Source organism: Solea solea, chromosome 15 (genome assembly GCF_958295425.1).
Source record: "Solea solea chromosome 15, fSolSol10.1, whole genome shotgun sequence".
NCBI lineage: Eukaryota > Metazoa > Chordata > Actinopteri > Pleuronectiformes > Soleidae > Solea > Solea solea.
This window is the reverse complement of record NC_081148.1, coordinates 22386635-22408824: the sequence shown is the minus strand read 5'-3', so window position 1 is coordinate 22408824 and position 22190 is coordinate 22386635. Positions and strand designations below refer to the sequence as shown.

The following is a 22190-nucleotide window of genomic DNA, read 5'->3' as shown; positions in this document are numbered from 1 at the left end:
TTATATATATATATATATAAAAATATATATATGTATGTATATACATACATATATATGTACATATTACATATAGTGCCTTCGCTCCACAAATCCACTTTGTACAATAAAATATAAAGTATTAACTTGGACAAATGTAATTTAATTTCAAACTTCTTTTTTGATTCTTGTATTATTTGCTCTCTTGTGCTCTATTCTTCTTATACACTCATCCTAATCTCAACAAAACCTTTTCCCTCTTCTTCTTTCCGTGTAATCCAGCTCATAACTCCCCACGCCATCCGCGTCCAGACTCCACCCCGGCACATCCCCGGTGTTGTGGAAGTCACGCTGTCCTACAAGTCAAAGCAGTTCTGCAAAGGTGCCCCTGGAGATTTGTCTATACCGGTGAGTCAAAAAAAAACCCCTCTCTCTCTCTCTTCCTCCCTCCTTCTCTTTCACCGGGCTTCTCCTGTGCCCTATAGCTCTACCTCTCCTCCTCCTCCTCCTCCTCCTCCCCTAGTCTAGATGGAGCCCTTAGCCCCACGTCCAGGTGCTATTAATGGACTAACCAGGGCCTCGCTTGCTGAATGTTAAATGTGTGCACTCTGCACGGCCAGCGAGAAGGTGTTTTCATGGAGGGGCTCCTACAAGTGCAACACGATCCCCCTCTGACCTGCCATCATACAAAGGCGCTGCCAAGCTCTGTTAAACTCAAGCTGTCAGGATAAGTCATTCTGCCAAGTTTCTTAATCTGTCCTGTTGTGAGACAGATAATGCTTTCTGCTAATTTGCTGATTTTCCACAGCAACATGTGGTTTCACTTTTTTTTTTTTTATGAATCAGATTATAGAAGAGCAATATGTGGGTTAAGTGTGTGAGCGTGTCTGAAGTTATTCATGAGAGAAAGAGAAAGTGTGGGACGGAGAGAGTGTGAGTGTGTTTGTGTGTCACACTATAAGTAAGGGATCTGATTATCTTGGCTAACAGACGGAAGTGGTGGTCTTATCTGTCATCATTGGTGAGGAGGCCGAGGTCACGGAGGTCAGAGCCTGTCTGACCTGGAAGCCTCTGTCTGTTCCAACTCTGATGGGCAGAATGAAGCCGGGGGTGGGGTGGGGGGGGGGGGGGGGGGGGGGGAGTAGAGGGGGGAGAGCGTCAAAACTAAGCACTCTCACTTCCCCCAGGCCTCCAGCACAGCCGTGGCCTTGAGCACCTCAGAATTGCAAAGTGAGGGCTAGACCCCCACCCTTAAGAAGACAAAAAATCCAGACCCCTCCATTCTGAGGCAGCTGTTTCTCATCAAATCCCCCCCCTTTTTTTTTTTTTTTTTTGCTCCCCAAACCTCCACCCCCAGCAATCCGTCCCCTTCTCCTCCAACCGTGCAGTCTGGCCCAGCTCTCCTGCGTTTAACCTCCCTTGCAGGAGTGGAGCAGAGGCCAACAAGGCACTGGGATAATGAAACAGGAGTGTAGTGTGGCTGCCTGTTTGTGTGTGAGCAAGTGAGAGAGAGAGAAACTCTCTGTGTGTGTGTGTGTGTGTGTGTGTACACACGTGTTACTGCACAGCGCTGAGAAGGTGTATAAGTTAAGACATTAATGGCTTCTATAGCACCCTGGTGAAAGTGCCAGGTCCCTTAAGAACAGACCCCATTAGTCACAGAGGCTAAGCGGATTGGGATGATTACCATCAGGTTTTACTGGGGGAAACGTGTCCCCTTCTCTCTATCTTTGTTGACCCCCTCCCTTCAATTCTTCCTCTCCGTCTTCCGCGGGTTCCTACTCACTTCCAGTTAGTATAAAGATACAATTACCCCTGGAGGCAAACGGTGGTACAATTGATTAGTGCGGTGAATTAAAAGAGAAAGTCACCAGTAGACAGGTCCGGCTCCTCCGCTCGGCTCTGCTATTCCCTGTGTGGCTCACCCTGATTGTACGAGGGGCTGACGCTTGAGAGAATGGAACTGTTAAGGAGAGCAGAATGCATGACGCTCCAGCCACTAAAATTCCGTATGTACAGTAATTGCTACGTGAAAGGATGTTAGCTACTCCTCTCACACGTTTAAGGAAAAAGAAGAGGAAAGTGAATGGGGCTCTGCAGAGCGCAGGAGAGTGGATCATGTATTTAAGAGTGAAACAGCTCATTTCCAAGCATATAGCATTTCTGCCTGTGATCCAAGCACTTGAACAAATGGCACTGCACAGGGAAATAGATTTGAAATGACCTGGAGATACAATAGCAGATTACATGGGGGCTGAAAAGGACATGATGTAGTGACACAGCGCGGTCTGAAAAGGCACAGAATGTGACGCTGTCATATCAGGGAGCGACATATCAAAGGTTTAGTTATCAAAGCGTACGGCTTCAAGCGTGACTTGAGAGGAGCGCCTTTTTTTCTTTTCTTTTTTTTTTAAGACCGCCCCTCTTTTTCCTTCTCCTTTTTTTTTTTTCCATGTTGACTCTTCTTGCACCACCACTCTAATTGTGGAGATTTAACTCGCTCAATTTAAGAAATTATCACAAATTACCGAGAGTCAACACAGAGGAGACTGCAGTCGATCCGAACAGCCGAGGATCACGTCCGCATTCGGGGTCAGAACTCTGGAAGCGCTCCAAAACTCACAATCCATTCGCCGGGAGAGAGCACCCTGTAGTGTACGTCAAATAATCCTGTTGGCACTGACCATTAAAGGTTTAAAACAGTAACGAGACGAGCAGATATTAGATATAAAACTTTAGTGGGCTGAAGTTTACTGACTTGCTTCAAGGAGCTTATATCTGCAACTTTAATTGCCACATTTTTAAAAGGAATGACATGTTGGCCGATCTTTTTTTTTTTTTACTATTTTACTCTTTTTTTTTTTTTTACCTTTCAGGAAAGTGTTGTCCCTTGTGGTTTCACTAGCTTGTCCTCTGTCTAATCCATGTATTGGTTATCCATTGGTCCCAGACAAGCCTGGTAGAACCAACTGTCAGCAAGGTTGTGGAAAATCAAAAGGAGAAAGTCCTGGCTGTATCTGAGTCAATACTTTATTATACTTTATGCTTTATTAAGCGCAGCAAGAACTACGTGCTGCTTTTTATCAGATAAAAAAAAAAAAAAAAACGGCTCCATTTTCACCCTAATTTGCAGCATCCTAGGCATTTTTGTGCTGCATAGTCACGGCACTGTATGAGAGAGAAAATCATAAATAAAAACTTTGACCGTACAATTTATCCAATTTAGGCCCCTAATTGCATCATAGCTGTTGGTTTCCTAGTTTCCACGAGAGCTGCCCTCCAGGGGCGACGATGCAGGCCCTTGGTAATATGGTTCTGCAAGCAGTCCTAACACACTCAGGCACTATTTATCCTAATCAGTGACATCCACATAACCAGGATTGCTTAAAATGAACCCCTTCCGTGCCCCAGAAAACGCACATTTACCGGGACCCCATTTGTCATGGGTAAATTGAGGGTCAGTAAACTTCGCCTGTATCCTCCAGTGGGGATCGAGGACATGCATCATAACGTTACGAGAGAATGATTGGCGAAGGCGAGCTGTCACACATTTGTCAGGGGGAAGGGAACATTATTTGCTAATTTCCCAAGCTGGGCACTGACAGGGTGCTTCGTCTTCAGACCTTTGTTGACCAGCATGGTTTCTCAGCTATTAGTACAAGTCAAGTGTTTTTTTTTTTCTCACATTTTTTTTTTTTCAACCTCCCCCCCCTTCACTGTAAAGTGGCAGCAATAAGAGCCGCTCGTTCGACCTCACAAGTTCGCGGCGCACCGGGGTGAAGGATTTTGGACGGAGCCGATGCCCCATACAGTGAGCGAGCTGCTGTTGCCAGGCCCTAGTTGAGGGCCAGACAGCCTTGAGGGCTGATGGATCACAAAGTTTCCCTCGTCAAGGTGACGCTATCGACTCCACTGCACCAAAATCTGACAAAATGGGTATGAGGCAGTCATTCATCAACATAAGGACAAAGAGGTCATGTGTGCTTCACTCAATACTGGTGAAGATCAAGAAATGTCAGTCCTGTGGAAGGGATGGAAAGGTAGATGATGATAGTGTTGTCGAGCTTCAACTACAGGTTCTTCATTTTGAAGAAAAACAAATCATGTCTTGACCTTCACTCAAAACCAAAATCTCTTCATATATAAATGAAATCAATCTCAATTCTTACCAAAAACCCAAACCGGAAACGTTTTTGCACAGGAAACAATCAGAGATATAAATAGTCGTGTACTTCTCCAATCCAAAATTGAAGTGGCTTCCTTTTCCACTCTTAGAAAGAGTAAGAACATGTAATGTTATGTCATCTCGGACCCTCCTCTCCCCCAAAAATCATAAAACAAACAAACACTGACGTCTTCCATCAGATAGGGTTCAGCCAGCGAATCCTTAACGTCTCCTCCTCCACCCTGACTTCACTTTGAAGTCCCAGATCAGATGGGACGCTTCCCTTTTCATTTCCTGTCCTGCAGGAGTTGGGTGTGGTTTTCCACTGGTTGCTGATCAGTGATGGGGTGTGGCCTAGAAGCCGAGATATGCTCTAATCAAAGGCATTCAGCGAGGTATGTAAACAGATACAGGCTTTAGAGGAGGACTGGCAAACGCACTCCGGATACTGTACGTTGGAAATCCCTAAATCTATGACACACACGACATTTCAGAAATTTTAAAGCTGTAGTAGCGTAACACTTAAATGTCTGTTAGTTTCAAACCACTGTCAAATTAGTTCATGCGACGCCGATAAAGTTAACTCTCTCCCTGTTCCTCAGTTTACATCTTGTGTTGCCCGGCAACATTCCTGTGCTGCACACAGGAAGTGGAAGTGATTCGCTTCATATCAAAACAGAAACAAGCAGCTACAAGAGAGTGGATTCTGTGACCCGCAAACAAACAATAAAAGTTAGCGCTCCAATTTTCATTTCTGTGCTGCCGCTGTATACACACAAATGCTCCTTCAGTCGTGTCTGATAGTATTGCTTGACGGAGCTCATTTTCAAATTAAAAATGCAGCATCTAAACAACAAAAAGTTCCTATCAACTCCAAACGACCAAGTAAGCTGTGTTTACGTCTCATTACTGAGCTGCACACAGGAAGTGATTTATTTTATATCAAAACAGAGGGAAACAACAGCGACATCACTCTCGTAACAGTAAAACAACTGCAAACAAGTTGGAGTGCGACTGAAAACAGAAACAAGCAACTACAAAAAGTTTCCGGACTTAACTCTACTACTCAGAAAGTTTGATGGGATGAGCTGTATACACACACATGCTCCCTCAGTATAATAGAATAAACAATTTTGCATCACTTCCTTTCACACAGACCAAACAGAGGCAGATTAACAACCACAAAAGTTCCGCTCCGCCAGCTTTAAAGTATTCAAAAATCTCGTTACAATAAGAAGGGATGACATAGGCGTTTATAAATGTCACCGCCACAGTCAAGTGGGTTGTAACCAGTTGGCACAACAGTTTTAGCATGTGTCAAAGCGTGTTATCCACTCGCCGTGTCCCCCGTACCTGCCTGTCTCATTACAACCCTGGTATTTAGCACCAGCTCGGCGGGAGCGCGGCAGACACTCGTTGCCAAGTCAGACGGTCCCCGGGTTTTTTTTTGAAGGCCCCCGTGAGCTCGTGTGGTGGCGCGACAAGGTTCCGCGGGAAGGAAGGTCCTCGTGTCCAATTAGAGGAGCTGACGTGACACGTGCTCGCACTCCCCCACTGTCAGGCAGCTTGTCAGGTAGGGGCTTTGAGAAGCACACGGTGGCATTATTCCACAGCGTGTTATCAGCAAGTGACCTGTGAAATCCACCACCGGGGGAAATTGATTGAAATAAGTAGTTGCTGTTGAGCATGTATTTTCTCCCATTACATGTATCGTGGTTATCTTTCAAGAGAAAGTATACCTGCGCGCGTGTGTGCGTGCGCGTGTGTGTGTGAGCGTGTTCCACCCCCTACAGCAGTAAGGAACAGCATTCATTGATTTGATTTTAATTGGGCCCCTTTTTTTTGTCCCACAGTATCGTTAGAGGACTGTTTTGTAATGGATTGTCCTCACTAAGTCCCAGCATCAGTCCTCTGCCACAGGAAAGACAGACAGAGGTGGGGGTATCTTGACAGATGAGGATCTTTTCCCCTCCTCTTCTTCCTTCCTGCCCCCATTTCTAGTATCATCTACATCCAACAAGCCCTTAAAAGATTCCACCCTCCCCCCCCGCCCCTCCCGACTGCCGCATTTTGATTGAAATTCATCGGCAAGTTTATTGAGAAATGAATGAGGGAGGCAGCGCGGTATTGACTTTGAGAGGAAAACACAACTCATCTTGAATGAGGGGGAAAACGTGGCCGTAATTTAGCCGCCATCGATCCGCGCCCCGTCCATGTATTGATCTTCATTTTACAATATTAATTTGCGCTCGCAATCAGCTGTGAAGGGAACCCATTTGATTTCTGTTGGCTGGTAATGTGCGAGAGTCCGCCCCGGCGTCCTTCGAGAAGTGGCACACATACTTTAGATGTCATCTAAGAGGATTGAACAGGTGTCTTTGGCCCTTTCTAATAATACAACCAATATGAGGGGAGTCTGAAATTATGGATCCACAATCTGTAACATTGCTCCCTTTTAACCGTGTTAATTACATTTTATCTGTTGCAGGAGCAATATCTGCTGGAGACTGTAACTGTCTAGGCTTTTTTTTTTTTTTTTCCCCATTCTCTCATCTGTATTGGCTCAAAGTTCATGAAATTTCAATGATCATTGATCTGTCTCCATTGATTTATCTTAACTGCAGATCTTTGAAATTTTAATTTCCTGTTCATCTTGAGACTGCTGGAGATGGAATCACTCAGTGATAACGGGGGCTACAGTGGATGGAGGATGATATGGTCAGTGTAAAAGAAAAAGAAAAAAGAAAAGACAGATGAGGTTTGCTTTTGCGTGGGTTTGCTGTGAAAATTCCAATTTTACCTGGTTTGTTTTTTGCTTTTTAAAAAAAAACAAAAAAAACAAAAGATGGGGTCTCTCCATCTGCATGCGTGTTCTGTATCCTCTCAACTCTAGAGCATCTCCCAAGCATCTTACCCCTCTGTGTGCACAGTATTCAATTTTAACTCCTTACAGTAACAAGTACACGACATCCCCCACTCCCTCTGTGTCTCCAGTGCTGAGCATCAGCCAGATGAGGTCATTACAGTGTGTTGATGCCGCTCTCGACTGCATCCATCTAACCGACTGCAGGTGCCTAGAAGGCTTCAGCTCGACTGTTTGACAAGTCACAAATGCAATAACACTTAAATGAACTTCTGCCTGTGCTGTTTATCTGTCTCCCCCTTTCCAACTCCCACTCCACCTCTAATTTGTGTTAAGGGGAAAGAAAAAAATAACTGCTCAATGGTGTAGGAGGAGTGGAGATAAGCTCGAAGCAGTTAAGTATAATTAGCGAAAGTAATAGCTGGCAAATGGCAACAAGGCTAGGTTTTTATCTCCTGGAAAGATAGAGTTATCGTAATAAGCTGTAATGGCTGGCAGGAATGCCAGTACTCTGTGCAAGCTTCCATTCAGCCTCATAGACTTAACAAGGAACAATTTCCCTTAAATTTACTGCTTTGCTCAAACATTTCCCTATGTTTATACCCCGATACTGTAAGTCGATACATGTGTTCAATCCACTCCCGTATAGACCGAGCGAGGGCACGCGGACGGCGCGCTGCCATGTAAGCACTTCTGGCTGCCAACGTCGGCCATGTTACACTGCTCCTGTAGAGCGGTTACTCATGTCCTATTTCTGGAGAACACGGCAGAAGGAGCAGCAGACCTTGCTCGGATGCCATGTACTCGCCATCCACTCTACATTTTAAGTGAAGTGGCGAGACTGCGGCGGCTAAAGGCGGTGGGAGGGTGGGGGGGGGCGTGAGGAGAAAGAAAAACGTGCGAGTGGCATGAAAGGGCAAGCAGATTAAGGCATCGGATCAAAATAAAAAAAGGACTGGGAAGTGCACACATTCCAGGCACAGGAATTCCACTGAAGCTCCGCCAGCGGGGGCCCGTGCGCATGCGCCATATTCAAAATTGGAAGTGATATGGTCACAGCTGCACATCGAGTCATGCATTCCATTTCTTCATATTCTGAAACATGATCATTCGCTCTCCAGAGTAAGAAAATTACTGAAATATTCATGACAAAGATTTCTCCTTCTTCTTCTTCTTCTTCCCTCAGTACTTCCATGAAAAAGAATCAGTCTCCTCAGCGGGTCCGTGCTTCACTCACTTTAGCATGTTAATTTTGCTCATATGTCGGGAGATAATTATTATTTTTTTTTCATCTCTGCCGTGAAATCGGAGACATATGCGCCGTCACTTTGTTGTCGGTTAAACTCTAATCATCTTTAAAATGAAAACCATGGAAACCCGATTCGCCGGCGATTATATCTCCCGGTGTTTAGCGCGAGCGAGAGGGAGGAAAGATATGAGCGACGTAATTGAACAAAACGTGTAACTTGTCTAAAAATGTGAGCGGAAGATGAGAGAAAATGAAAATTCTATTAGTCCATAATGCCCCCACCGCTCCTCCCCTCCCCTCCTGCTCTTCATCCCTGCAAAGTATTCAAATGCAGGCCCTGCCTTATACCTCCCTGTGTCTCTTTTTCTCTAATTATCCATGAGGTCAGTAAGCAAAATGGGGAAGAAGCCAGGAGATCAATACAAATTATCCCTGAGCAAACCAGTGCTGACAGTTTGAATTGCAGCATATGTTTACCCAAAATCAGGCAATTTATCTTAATATCAGGCGAGTAATGCAGCAGGGGTGAGAGGTCACACAATCTCTCCACCTCATAATTACCCGCCTCTAAAACAGGAAAGTGGTATTGATTGGCCGCGGGCCGGGAAGCGGGCGTGACTGGAACGTGCCAGCGACCCCCCACACCCCTCACACGCACACACACACACTGCCACCACCCCCACCGTACCTCCTCCCTGTCCCTCCTCCCCTCGGCTAGACTCCCCACCCAGTGGAGGATTTATGGGATGTGTGTGGAGGGTTTCATGTTTCCATGCAGCGTCTGAGAACCCGTACAGGAGGGGTAATAGAGTAGGGTGAGTGTAGAGGAGGGGTGGGAGGGGTGGAAATGCTCCTTCCCTCCTCTTTCAACGTTATTGTGCTGGAAGGATGAGGAGGGCCAAACTCCTTTTGGCATGCGTGGAGTCAAACAAGTGCATCGCGGAGCTGCACGGGGCCTGTGGAGGGAAGTTAAGTTTACAACGGAGTGTGAAGTTGGAACATAATGATGTGCCAAGGATTAAAAAAAGAGACACAGGGTGAGGGGGGGTGTGTGTGTGTGTGTGTGGGGGGGGCTGTCAATGTGTGTGGTGTATGAAAGAGGAGGAGCCCCAATGATTCTTGTAAAAGCTCAGCGGCTGAAAGGAAATCTTTGCACGACGGGGCGGAAAAAAATGTGCGACAACGCGATGAATACACACACACACACACACACACACACACACACATACATACATAACGCCATTTATCGCTCCAGATTGAATATAAGTGCTCAGTGTATATCATCAGCCGCTCTTACAGGATTATTGACATTGTCTGTGTCTGTCTGCGGCGCGCGTACATGCCGGGACTACAAAAGTGTCAACTCATCAGCTGACAGCACCGTTTAGCGCTAATGCAAGTCTCCATCAGCTGTCACAAGCATTTGCATGAAATCAATAGCAGATGGCGGTGTGTGTCACCAATTTCATTACGCCGGGGTTGTTACAAAGATCATCTCCATGATAGATGAGGCGGCGACACGTCGACATGGGCAGATCATGCCCGCCGCTGGACTGCGACTGGCCAAACGCCGGGGCCCCCGTTTTTTTTTTTTTTTAGACGCACACGGAGACATGTGTCAGAAAATATGTGGCCCATTACTCATTAAAATGCACAGTGTGTCGTTTTTTGGGCTCTCAATCAAAACAATAACAAAAGACCTAGTTTGTTGACATCAGGAAGCAGCGTGGGATCATGGGAATTGTTGTCTTGTTTGGTCCCCGCCCCCCCCCCCCGCAGCGCGCACAAGTCTGACAAATGAACTCAACGAAACAAATAATGACAATTAATAACAAAAACAAAACCTGTACGGCGGATATTTCCTTCCTCGCGCTGACGTTTCTTCGCGGGAAATGTTAAGTTTGATCTAAATAAACTTACTGATGAAAGTAAAATCACAACCTACTTTCCCCTAAATCAAACTCCTGAGGTCCACGCTTACAGTCGGGCATCATTATCATTGGGGGGGGGGGAAGGCACTTCAGGCAGAAACACTCGTGCAACCTCGGCGTCGTCCTGTACTGTACCGTCTCTCCGGCTGCTTTCCCAGCATGCCTAGCGGGTTGCGCAGGCCCCAGCTGAGGCAGAGGACAGGAGAGCGTGATGTATCACCCTAAGAGAGCCCACTGACAGCCTCTGATGATGGATGGCCTGATTATGGAGTGCTTTTTACACATACACAATTTACATCACACTGAGCAGCAGGGTCTGGCAGGGCTGACATGCACATACACTCTCCCTCTCTCTCTCTCTCAGGCAGGCGTGCACACACACACACACACACACACACGCACACACACACACACCAATATGCATGCTCCTGTGTGTACACATGTATGAGACACCCAGGGTGCATAGATAAGAAAGGAGGTGGAAATAACAAAAGAAAAGGGGGCAAATTCCTCGCTACAGCCTTGTCATGTACGATCAATACGGCAGATCAATCCTTTATTAAGGAGAAGATGGTGCCCCCCCCCCCCCCCCCAACCCAACATACCGATGTAGACCTTTTGTCGTTTCGGGACTCGTGATGACATGTCAAATCAGATTTCCTGCAGTGTGTGTGCTGTGTTTGTTGTGGGTGTTTATTCAGGTGTGCATTACAGGGGGGTGAATACCACTGTATTTACCAGCGAGATCCTTGCTATCGATTAGCGCCCTGCATTGTCCATGCTTGAACACATAATTGCTCCATTTGATCACGGTCGAGCCGGCAATTACAGGATTTTTAGGCCGAATAAGCGATGCATGCGTACAGTACGTGTGTGTGTGTGTGTGTACTACTACTGTACAAGTGTGTGTGTGTGTGTGTATGTAGATGATAGGGGGAACAAAAGAAAGTGTGAGAAACATAAATGTTCATTTTCCTGCTGTGACTGCCTGGCTTGTGCTTCAGTGGCCCCGCTTGCCTGCCTCTGTGTGTGTGTGTGTGTGTTTGAGGGTGGGGGGGGGGGGGGGCGCATTCACATTCTCTGGTGTTCAGCAGGTTCAGCGAGCTGTGCGGTGTTAATGCTGAAATTACATGCTGAGTAATGAGTGATGGGCCAAATTACAGGCTGAACAATGAATAGAGGCAGGCAGCTCTTATTAGTCTCCATAGAAAGCCATTGATTTATGAAGCGCCTTGCTCGCTGGAGTTACTCTCCTGAAAATGATATCTACATTGAGAAGTGATGTTCTCTATTAAGTCGTTCCTTCCCCCTTTACACTGCTCTCCTCCTCCTCCTCTCCTCTCCTCTCCTCTCCTCTCCTCTCCTCTCCTCTGCCCTCCCTCCCTCCCTCCAGTCTCCCCTTGCCGTGTCCTGCCTGTGAGTGTACACATGATTGTTTAGAATCAGGCGGAGCTGTAAGGAAGCCTTCAATTACCCATTAGGACTGTCAGACATAAAACGCCCTGCTCTCACCAAAGTCTGGGTTATGATTCATTTACTTTGTGCCTCTGATTCATCGCCCAATATGCCTCATGCCCCAGATTACTATTTGAGGGGTGGGAGAGATTAATGGCTGCATGGGATCTGTTGCCGTATTTCACGGGCCCAGTGTTGCAGTACAGTCGGTGCGGAAGGGTGAAATGACAGCAACCTCCACTAGATCAATGTGTGGACAGCCGTTCACAGATTATTAAAGCTCTGTTAGATTAAAAGACCCCTGCTATGTAGTTTGCTGTAGTCAATATTCTGGAGCAGATAAAAAGGGGGCGGGTCTCAGACTGATGTAGGCCATCGCGGCTGTTAATGGAATAACACTCGATGACACGAGTGTCAGAGGAGCTCGTGTCATTTCTCCAAACCCCCGGCGGTCACTGATGTTTCATAAAACATTGTCTCACCCCTGAGGTTTTTTGAAATGAGGCATTCTGAAACGACTCCTGCTCTGTACAGTAAACTCTCAATTAGCTCCTTCTGTCGCTGGCAAAAACCGAACCCTAGAAAGGATTCTAATTTCTCCCCCGTCTCCCCCCTTTTTCAGCCCTGAACGAGCCAACCATCGACTACGGCTTCCAGAGGCTGCAGAAGGTCATCCCCAGACACCCCGGAGATCCTGAGCGGTTACCAAAGGTTGGTACAGTTTCATGTGCAGTAAAGCAAATTACAGAGCTGCGAGTAGTAGTAGTTTTTTAGCTTTCAATCCGACCGACTGTGATAAATAAACAAAAACATCAGCATCCACACAGCACTGTGACCCGCAAACCGTAACAGCTTTGCTTCACATATGTGGCTCCGCCACTAACCAGCGTGGTAATGGTATTGGTATTGTGTGCGGCGAGAGGCGTAAACTCTCTGTGTGGTAAAATGGCTCAATCAGGCGTTTTCCTCTCCAGTAGTCTGTGGAGATGGTAATCTGGTCAGAAACGACGTCTGCGCCCTCATTACCCCACTCATGTTTTCCTTTCATTTTCTGCAGCTCGATTTGGTTTAATCTTTTGTTTACAGAACCCTGTGCCGTAAACCCCCTCGTCTTACTACAGCTAATAGACAAAGACTGCATGTTATTATGCTTTGGCTTTCTTATTGTTTTCTTTTGAACCTGGGTGAAGGACTTGAAAGCCTCATCAGTCTGAGACACACCAATAGGCTGCCATATTGAAAGACTTGGAAACTAAGGTGCTCAGTTTTTTTTTTTTTTTTTTTTTTTACTTCCCTTTTCCTTCAGAAACTCTTTGATTCTTCTGAGTCTTTTTCATTCTCTTTGATTCGTCTACTCTTTTCATTTCCTATTGATAAAATCTATCTGTGTTTTCACTAATTGCTGCCCTGCCAGTAACCATTCCACTGACTGACATTCCAGATGTGTGAGGTGTAATAATATGACTGATTAGTCCGCTCAGAAACCCCTCGGCAAAGTAGTAAAGTGGCGGCCACCTCGGAGCTTTAATAATACTGTAAAACCTTTAAAGACCTTATCTATTAAATCCCAGCATGCAACACAGCAATATCATTAAGGTCCAATGGACAATTTAATAAAGAACAGACTGTGTGGTAGCTATAGATGTTTGACCAAGGCAACGTGGAGAAATGGAACATCACAGTTAGTCGCTGGTTCAGTATATGAAGTGTTTCAATTAGACTCAATCCCTGTGGAGACAGGAAACAACACCCGGACATGAAATGTTACTCTAATTTCAACTGAGTACACTTACCTTTAATATCCACACGGCTCGCTCTCTATCTCCGCGGGCATCACTGGTCAATCTAGGCGCACTCTTTCTATGTTATAAAGTCATAGTGTCTTTTTTTGTGTGTGTGTGTGTGTGGAAAATCTGTTGATTTTTGAACAAAGGGAACGGGGCGATGTTAAACACGGCCCTGCTTGCACAGAAACCTCACTTCTTTCTTTCTCTGGATACAAAGGCTCTTGTTTTTTGGCCCCGCCAGACAGATTTTGACACTGAACCCGAGATTAGTTTCCTGGGTGCGCGTATACTTAATATAGCATGCTCTCCCAGCCTTTGCATGAAACAATCACAGAGTGAGATGAAACCCTGCACTTCCAATAAACAACATAAATATTTGATTTGCTCTCTAATGGACCCAAATATGGGGTTCAGGGGGCATGTAAATGATCCCGCCGAGTGATTCGTCATTGTTAAGCTTGCCATCTGAGGGTCAGCTCTCGGGGTCAAAAGCACATTCCCAATAAAACAGCCCGCGGCGCGCCGAGCCCCGGCGTGTACGTTTGGAATGAGAACAGAAACAGGCATATAGAGAACAGCCATTACAGGGGCAGGTGAGGTAGGGAGACTCTATAAAAAGAAGATAAAGCTGGAGGACGCGCGGTGTGCATTAGCGGAAAGGCAAATCGACACCAGGCCCACTCACCGCCGCCTCTCGCACCCCGCTCCCTCCCCCCCCTCCCTCCCTCCTCCCCATGACTTCACCCTTCAGTTGATAATATTACTGCGCTATTGATTTCCACCAGCCTTCTCCCTGGGACCAGTAAGACACGTGGTAATTGTAAGGAGACAGAAAGCCAATATGGGAGTGCTCATGGATAGCAAGGGATGCACGCTAATATTGTTGCTACACTGAGGAAAAAAGAAAAAAAAGAAAACGGAGGGGGAAGCTGCCTCTGATTGAAGTTTACCTCGTAATTCTAAGACAACATCGCAGATGACAGTCTGACCCTGTGGGAGGAGTGGAGATATAAAAATTCAATGCAAAGTCCAGGGTGAATATGAAAGTAATAAGTGTGAGCAGTCAAGTGATGAGAAGGGAGATTGGTTTGCGGGCATCGCGTTAAGTGAAGAGAGACTTTGGAATTCACCCTCCTTTTTAAGATCTTGTTATAAAACAATTTTCTATTCATAATATAAAAAAGACAATTTATAATACCATTTTGTGCCCTCTGGCAGTAATGGACAAATAGACTGGATATCACATTATATCACACTCAATTTCTCTCTTCTGTAACAAATTAGATTCATTATGAAATTAAAAGTGGAAACTCAATATTGTTTTATTATTAAGCTGATTGCTTTGCTTTCTTTGCTTTCCCCCCCCAAAACGAGCGTAAGCCCATTCTCTTCCAATTCTTTGTGTAATCCACAAGGAGAAAATATTACAAATGTGTTCATGTCAAGCAATTACCCATGTATTTAAATGAATCTCTCTTCCTGTGCTCTTTGAAGTACCTTCATCTAATGGCCCTATGCTTCTAAATGCATTCATTACCTCGGGCTAGAGCTAACAGAGTAATTGCCTTACAGTTTTAAAATGGCATTAGCACTCCGAGCTACATAACCTAGGCCCTCTTTTATTAACCGCGATAATATAAATACAACATCCATGTTAATCTAGTGCTTGAAGAATCACGTTTAGGCCACACTGTATTATTGTTAGATATTATTGTTACAGCACGTCATTTGTTACGGTTTGACTTCCTCTCTCTTGTTTTTTTTCCGCTAATGTGAAACCGCTCCTAAATCTGAGGTGATCTGTCAGCGCCGCAGCTCCGGCGTTTAAACTGTTGTCGAACACGAGACCTTTATGCAAAAACCAGGCAGAACAATGGCGAAGGGGGATCTGTCACGCATTTGTCACAGAAAACAACAGAAATCATTTGAGGCCTTTAATTGTTTCAATTTACATGGGTGTGTGTTCTGATATGTCTCCATGACAAGAAAGCCAATTACACTTATGCTAGAGTAGTATTGAGATTTACATGGAAATGCCCTCGGAACACTATTCCGCGCTAATCGTATTCACAGCGTGAGCCGATATGCATGGGAGCGTTTCGTCAGAAGGAGAAAAAAAAAAACAAACTTCTGCCTTGATTGGGTGCAGCACTTCTCATCATCCGCCGATATGACTAGGTTGCCACTTAAGCATAGCCCTGCGAGTCAGCGTGGTTAGTTAAGACACCGCGCGGTAAACGACAGATTAAGGATGAGAGGCAATATCGTTTCCTCTCCTCCTTCTTCCAAGCTGTCCTTATGTCACCGCCGCAAAGTACCATATGGACGAGGAGGGCGAGGACGTTTTAAAGAGAATGAAACATGGCGCGCGGATGTGACAGTCTTAATTGCTTTAATTGTTGTTTAAAATTGAGAACCATGTAGGAGATCTTGAAATATGATAGAATAGATTATTGGTAATTATTAACTGCAGACAAAAAGAAAGGAAACCACTTTATCTCACTCAGCAAGAGAGAGAGAAATCTGTTCTGCCTGATGAGAACACATCAAGACAGCTGGTCCTCTCATTTAGTCTACCTGCCTCACGACAACCATAATTCTTTATTTGTATGCAAACTAGATGCATGCAACGTTGAGCATACACACCAATTTCAGAGGTAAATGCCCATTCTAAGAGCCACCCATCCGGTAACGTGGGGTGGATTAAGCGATATGTTTCTATAAGAGAGCATGGCATACGCTGGAAGTGGCTTCTACAGTGATTCATCTTGATAAATCAAGGGCTGTGGTAGATATGCTCCTCAGGATGAAAGGGCCCGCGCACACGCTCCGTACACACTTACATACGCCGCGCCTCGCAAATGCAGGCCAAGTCTTGGAGGCCGCTGTTTGAAGGCGCGAAGGCTGTGTTTACATTCATTTACGGCAGCTGCCGTCTTAATCCCACACTGCTATTGCCAAGTGATGGAACACTTCAGACAAATTACCGGGGCCCGCAAAAGAAAACATAGCGAATGTGGGAAGAAAACAAGCGCCATCTGAGATGTTTCTAGTGACAGATTTGCATTGCTTTTAACCACGGGTTCTAACAGCGCCGTCGACAAATCTCCGCTCTGCAGCAGGTGACAACAAGAGAGTGTTTTTTAAAAAAACAAAAAAAACAAAACACATGCAAAAGCCATGTCTGCAACTTGCCTTTGTCAGATTAAATACACTCTTAAAGGAGCAGAGGGGTTTTCATGGAGCATATTGCCTTCTGTATTATGGAAAACAAAGGGAGCAGTCTGGTTCCTTGAGAGGGATTTAATTGTAAGTGGTGAATTCAAAGAGCAGATAAAGACACACCGACGGGCCAAACCCCACCTAGAGCTGAAAGCCTGAACCAGAGTGGGGGGAAACAGGATCTGGGGCCAACTCATTTTCACTGTTAAGAGCCAAAGCAACACAGCTAATCCGCATTGTCAAGCAGGGGCAAGCATGCAGACATGGATAAGACCACATCCCGAGCATCCGTGTCCCCAAGGCACAAGCACCCAGCTCTTGCTGGATGGGAAGTCATTTGTGAAGTCCTTTGCAACATCCAGTCAAAGAGGTTAATTGAAAAATTCCTTAATGTCATTACAACAGAACTAGATTAACCCACAGCTAATTCACTTTATTGTTCTGAGGAGAGGGGACGCGGCACTGAACTCCGGTGCAAAACGTGCAGCCTAGAATCAGGGGTAAGGTGTTGAGGGTTTTTAAAGGACTATGCCAGTTTAATTAAGATAGGGAACGCTATTCACTGCTCGGCATGGTTGGACGGAGCAAAGTGGTCGTGCTGTTGAAATGGGGGCGTCTTAAATCAGTGGCTTTTATTTGGCTGAACATGTTAACATTTCTAGATATTGGGAGGGGGGGTGCGGCCAAACGAGTGTCAGTAAAGGTAACGGTCGGATACATCGTAGGATTGGATATCGAAAAATTATATAAGAAAGGTATAATCCAATGTGATCCACAAAACTGTAATTATTATAAAAATACTTTAAAATCACCCACACTGGTGTCCACTCATATGCTTTATTGTGGATTTTTCTCCACTAAATGGGAACATCATTTACAAAATTGCCATTATGTTGCACTGGAGAACATCTGGGATATGTTCTTGGGAGATAAGTATTGCATTAGACACACAACTATTCCAACTAAACATCTCTGCAGCCGTGACGTGTAATGTTGGCTTTGAAAATTGTTTGCAGCGAGGGTTCACGCGCTTGACACGGCTGAGCTTTAACGTTTACTCTCTGTGTTTCCCTCGTCAGGAGGTGCTGCTGAAGAGGGCGGCCGATCTCGTCGAAGCCCTGTATGGAATGCCCCACAACAATCAGGTCTGTACTCGCACAGCTGCTTCAGAAACCACTGAACATTTAACTGACGATCGTATCACCAAAGGGTATTTCCACCACTATATGTGGAACAATGTAGGCCACATGCGTAGTGAGTTAACCATATAGCCATGAACCATGCATCAAAGCCAAACGCAAAAACCATAAATAACAGAAAACCTCTGCCTTCTCCTCTGTGCTTCTCAGGAGATCATTCTGAAGAGGGCAGCTGACATCGCCGAGGCCCTGTACAGCGTTCCCCGCAACCACAACCAGATCCCCTCTCTCGCCAACACAGCCTCCCACGGCATGATGGGAGTTAACTCCTTCGGCAGCCAGCTAGCAGTCAATGTGTCTGAGTCACAAGGGAATGACCAAGGTATGTGATTTAGGGTATGGCTCCACAACTGAGTGGGTCCTTAAAAGTGGGGTCCAGGGAGCTGCAGGGGTCCTTGAGGGGATTCCTGGGGCGTTTGCAGCAAAATGAGTAATAGTTAGATTTTCACTTTTCAGTTATTAGCACGGGGAAAAAAAAAAGGGATATAAATTGTGGTTTTTGAACAGCAGGTTCGCCGCTTCCACCCTCACTGACAACATAAAGAGTTCAAGATCCAGTGAGAGCGTTATTGGCAGGCACTGAATATTCTACCCTTAAGTACGTCTGTATTAGTGCATAATGAACTTCAAAATAAAAACTATGGTTTCCAGAGCCTCAGCGTAAGCCTGTTCTACATACTTATGTATGTTCTAGCCAGAGCATGTTCTGTGTTCTAAAGCGGCAGCTTGTGACCAGGATAACAACCTTTCTGGTGTGCAGAGGCCACCGTAGTTCAGAGGGAACTCTTTTTACAAACCTTTAAATATAATTATACAGACAAAAAACCTCCTACAACAAGCTATAATATGATTAAATTGCCACAAATGTACTACCTGCTTGTGATTACTACTAATTTAGCCCGAGTATTGTTTTCCTGGCAAATAATGTACAAAAGTAGGTGATTGAATTCCCTCCCTTTTCCATCTTCTCCCCGTGTTTTTCCAGTGGGCTACAGCCGGAACACCAGCAGCGTGTCCCCCCGGGGCTACATCTCCAGCAGCACCCCGCAGCAGTCGAGCTACAACACCGTCAGCAACAGCATGAACGGCTACGGCAACGCCGGGATGAACCTGGGCGTGCCAAGCTCCCCAGGGTTCCTCAACGGATCCTCTGCCAACTCCCCATATGGAAGTGAGTAGCCTGCCACCATCACACGCCGTAGTAGCACTAAGCTGCTGCTGATTTAATTCCAGCTCCCCACATTCGTTTTCACTTCGATGAATCACGCCTGACAGGGTTATAACTTTATTGATGGTGATAATATATTACTATTCATTCACCGGGGCTTGTTTAGTTTTAGTGCCGCGGAGAACACACACGTGTAGTCCCCCGGAATAGAAGGAGTAGTCATTTTTATGTGCATTTCAACATGTGCCACCTGTATTTGCTCAACCGGACCAATGTTGATGGTAGAGGCCTGTGAGTACCGATCGTGTATACCCGCTGGCAGAAATACTATCCTCGTCTTACCTTAACTGCCCTCTCCCTCTTGTCTTGAGCACTACTCACAGCACGTTCTCCCTCTCCCCCTTTCCTCCTTCTCCCTCTCTTTTCCTTTCCCCCTATCGTCTCCGCAGTTAAACAAAAGAGCGCCTTCGCCCCTGTGGTCCGACCCCAGGCCTCCCCACCCCCCTCCTGCACCAGCGCCAACGGCAACGGACTGCAAGGTGAGCCCCCCTCACCCCCTCATCCCTTCCCTACGGACTACTGGTCAGATACCGCTGCTCAGGCCTCTGTCCGGTTCGGTGAGGGATTTATCATTATGAATATATGCATTTTGACAGGCCAATTTACACCTTTCAGTTCATACACACACACACACACAGAATGTCTTCACACACACATGCACTCACACACACACACACACACTTGTATAGGACTCTGAGCGCCGCCTGTGCAAACACACATGCAAACGCGCATCCTCGTTGCCCTTTCGTACAAATGATGTGCTCCGATGTCGCGGGATAAGACCTCCCCAGAATTGTTTTAGTAATTATGTTTATTAGGTTTTGTGCATGTGTCACGACCGACATGATTGCTTTGAAAACAAGCTTAGCTTGGTGGCGTGCGTGCGTGTGTGTGTGTGTGTGTGCCCCAAGATTAATAACATTGGGCTTAATGAAGTGGGAAATTAAAGTTCATCTTGCTACACGTTCATACTTATTAATACATGTTGTGCAGAAATTAATGAGCAATGCTTTGCCATCATCTGCGCTGGCAAACTTAAAAGCATTCCAACCATGACTCTACAAATATACTCAGAGCAATATAATAATATATCATCCCAGCACTTCACTAGTCGCCTAATTGTTAAAACGTGTGAAAATACTGAATAAATAAACTCGCCGGGTGAGGTACAGTTGCTAATGATATCCTAAGCAGATGGTCCTGGTAAAATAAAGGAAGCTACCTTTGATCTTGACTAATCTCTCTCGGATAATGACACACGGGGACGACTTAGGGGAAAGTGAAAAGGCAGGACTAATGCGCTGTACAGTGCTTAAGGGTGGAGGATGAAGGGATGAGGGGAGGAGAGGCAGCGGCAGCAGGGATCTGAGGGGAGTCCGTCTGAGGACCGTCTCGTGCTGTACAGCATTGTGGGCATTGTGGGAAGTGACCGTGTTGTTGCTCTGCCGTCACCACGGCAGCCTCTCCGGGGAGTCTGGGCCACTGTTTGCCATTACCCCCCACACCACCACCTCCACCACCTCCACCCGCCGCCACCTCCAACGCCAGGAGAAATATCACACATGGCAAGAGTGGCGTGCTGGGGGCTGAAATGTCAGAGCAGGAGGGAGGTTTTCAAACTCTCCCTGTTAGGAGGGATGTGTAGCAGCAGCAGCAGCAGCAGCAGCAGCAGCAGCAGCAGCAGCAGGAGGATGGTGGACACAGCAAACACTCACAGGCACAGACGCAAACAGGCACATTAGGGCTGCACTTACACCAACATTCACACACACACACAACAGTACATGAATGCATGCATGCACACACACATACACAGTAAATAACAATGTCTTTTTTTACATGTACATTTACAGCCACGTCTTTTTTTAATTCAATAAATTAATCTCTGTGTCTCTCTCTCTCTCTCTTCTCTCCCTGCAGCCATGTCCGGCCTGGTTGTCCCTCCAATGTAAATGCACTTTCATCATCTCAAGCACCAGTTGACACTCTACCACTTCAGAGGACAACAGAAAATGCCCCACCCCGCCCCCCCGCCACCTGCCCCCCCGCAGCCCCGCCCCCTCCAAACCCCACACACGCCCCCCCTCCTCTCCAGCACACCACAAAAACGCTGGTGTAATGTATAGTCAATCGCTTGTTTTTGTTTTTGTTTTTTAAAGATGAAGAGGGAAAAAAAAAGACTTTCGTCCAACCTACAGAAAAAGAAGGATTTCACAAAGGAACAATATTTTTTTTTTCTCTGTGGGATTTTGTTTTTGTTTCTTTGTTTATTGTTTTTTTTCCTCTCCATTCTATCACCCTTGAAGAGGACACGGGGATGACGAAGGGTTTATTTTGTATACCTGTTGGGATTTTTTTCGGACATGTCCAATCAACCACACACACTCAATACTGGAAGGGACTCTGTGGACTCACCATCACGGTTGTAAAGTAAAAACACTGATGTACAGTACATTTGCCAATGAACTTGTTTGCCTCAGAAAAATGTTTTTGTTTCCTTTTCTCTCTTTTAACAGATCCACAACAGTTGTGCGTCTTTATAATGTGATTTTTTTTTTTTTTTTTTTTTTTTTTGTATTTTTACGTGTGAGGAAAAATACACCAGGGGCCAAGACAGTTTGAACATTTCAACTGGAAAATATATATGGAGTTATATATATCGTGTAGAAAAATCGATCATAAAAGTACAACAAATAAGAGTTAAAAAAAAACAACAAAAAAAAAAAAACAGGGGTGGGGGCCTGGGTGGGTACGGATGTATCATGTTTCATTCCTGCATTTTAACTTAAATTTTGTAATTTATTGTAGGTAGAAATCATCATCCTCAAAAGTTAAGAAAAAGAAAAAAAAAATTCCACTTTGACTCAACAAGCACACTGACGTGTACAAAACACTGCTCTGTTGATGAATATGATGTACTTCCATGTCTAGAGCTTCCTTTTAAGCAAGTGTGTTTTGCCATGTTTTTCAACTTTTTTGCTAGCACTGTATATTAATGCATTCCTAGGCTACTGTGAAGTCTGTTTCTTGTTGATGAGGAGCAGTCTCCCCCTTCTAGCTCCAGCTCTCCTCCCCCCCCCACCCCCCTATGTGTTTTATATGTGGTTAAAAAAAA

General features: G+C 45.6%; 1 protein-coding gene across 1 annotated transcript in view; it reads left to right on the top strand.

Annotated features, from left to right (window-relative positions):
- The window catches only part of LOC131474347 (transcription factor COE3-like), a 22404-nt gene extending 625 nt beyond the window's left edge, over positions 1-21779 (top strand). The window contains exons 2-8 of the mRNA XM_058652161.1: positions 259-384; positions 12262-12350; positions 17728-17793; positions 17998-18169; positions 18833-19018; positions 19465-19632; positions 20996-21779. Of these exons, the coding sequence (XP_058508144.1) occupies positions 259-384; positions 12262-12350; positions 17728-17793; positions 17998-18169; positions 18833-19018; positions 19465-19632; positions 20996-21027 (839 nt within the window). The 3' untranslated portion in view covers positions 21028-21779. The remainder of the gene's footprint in view (positions 1-258; positions 385-12261; positions 12351-17727; positions 17794-17997; positions 18170-18832; positions 19019-19464; positions 19633-20995) is intronic.
- The last annotated feature ends 411 nt before the right edge of the window (positions 21780-22190 follow it).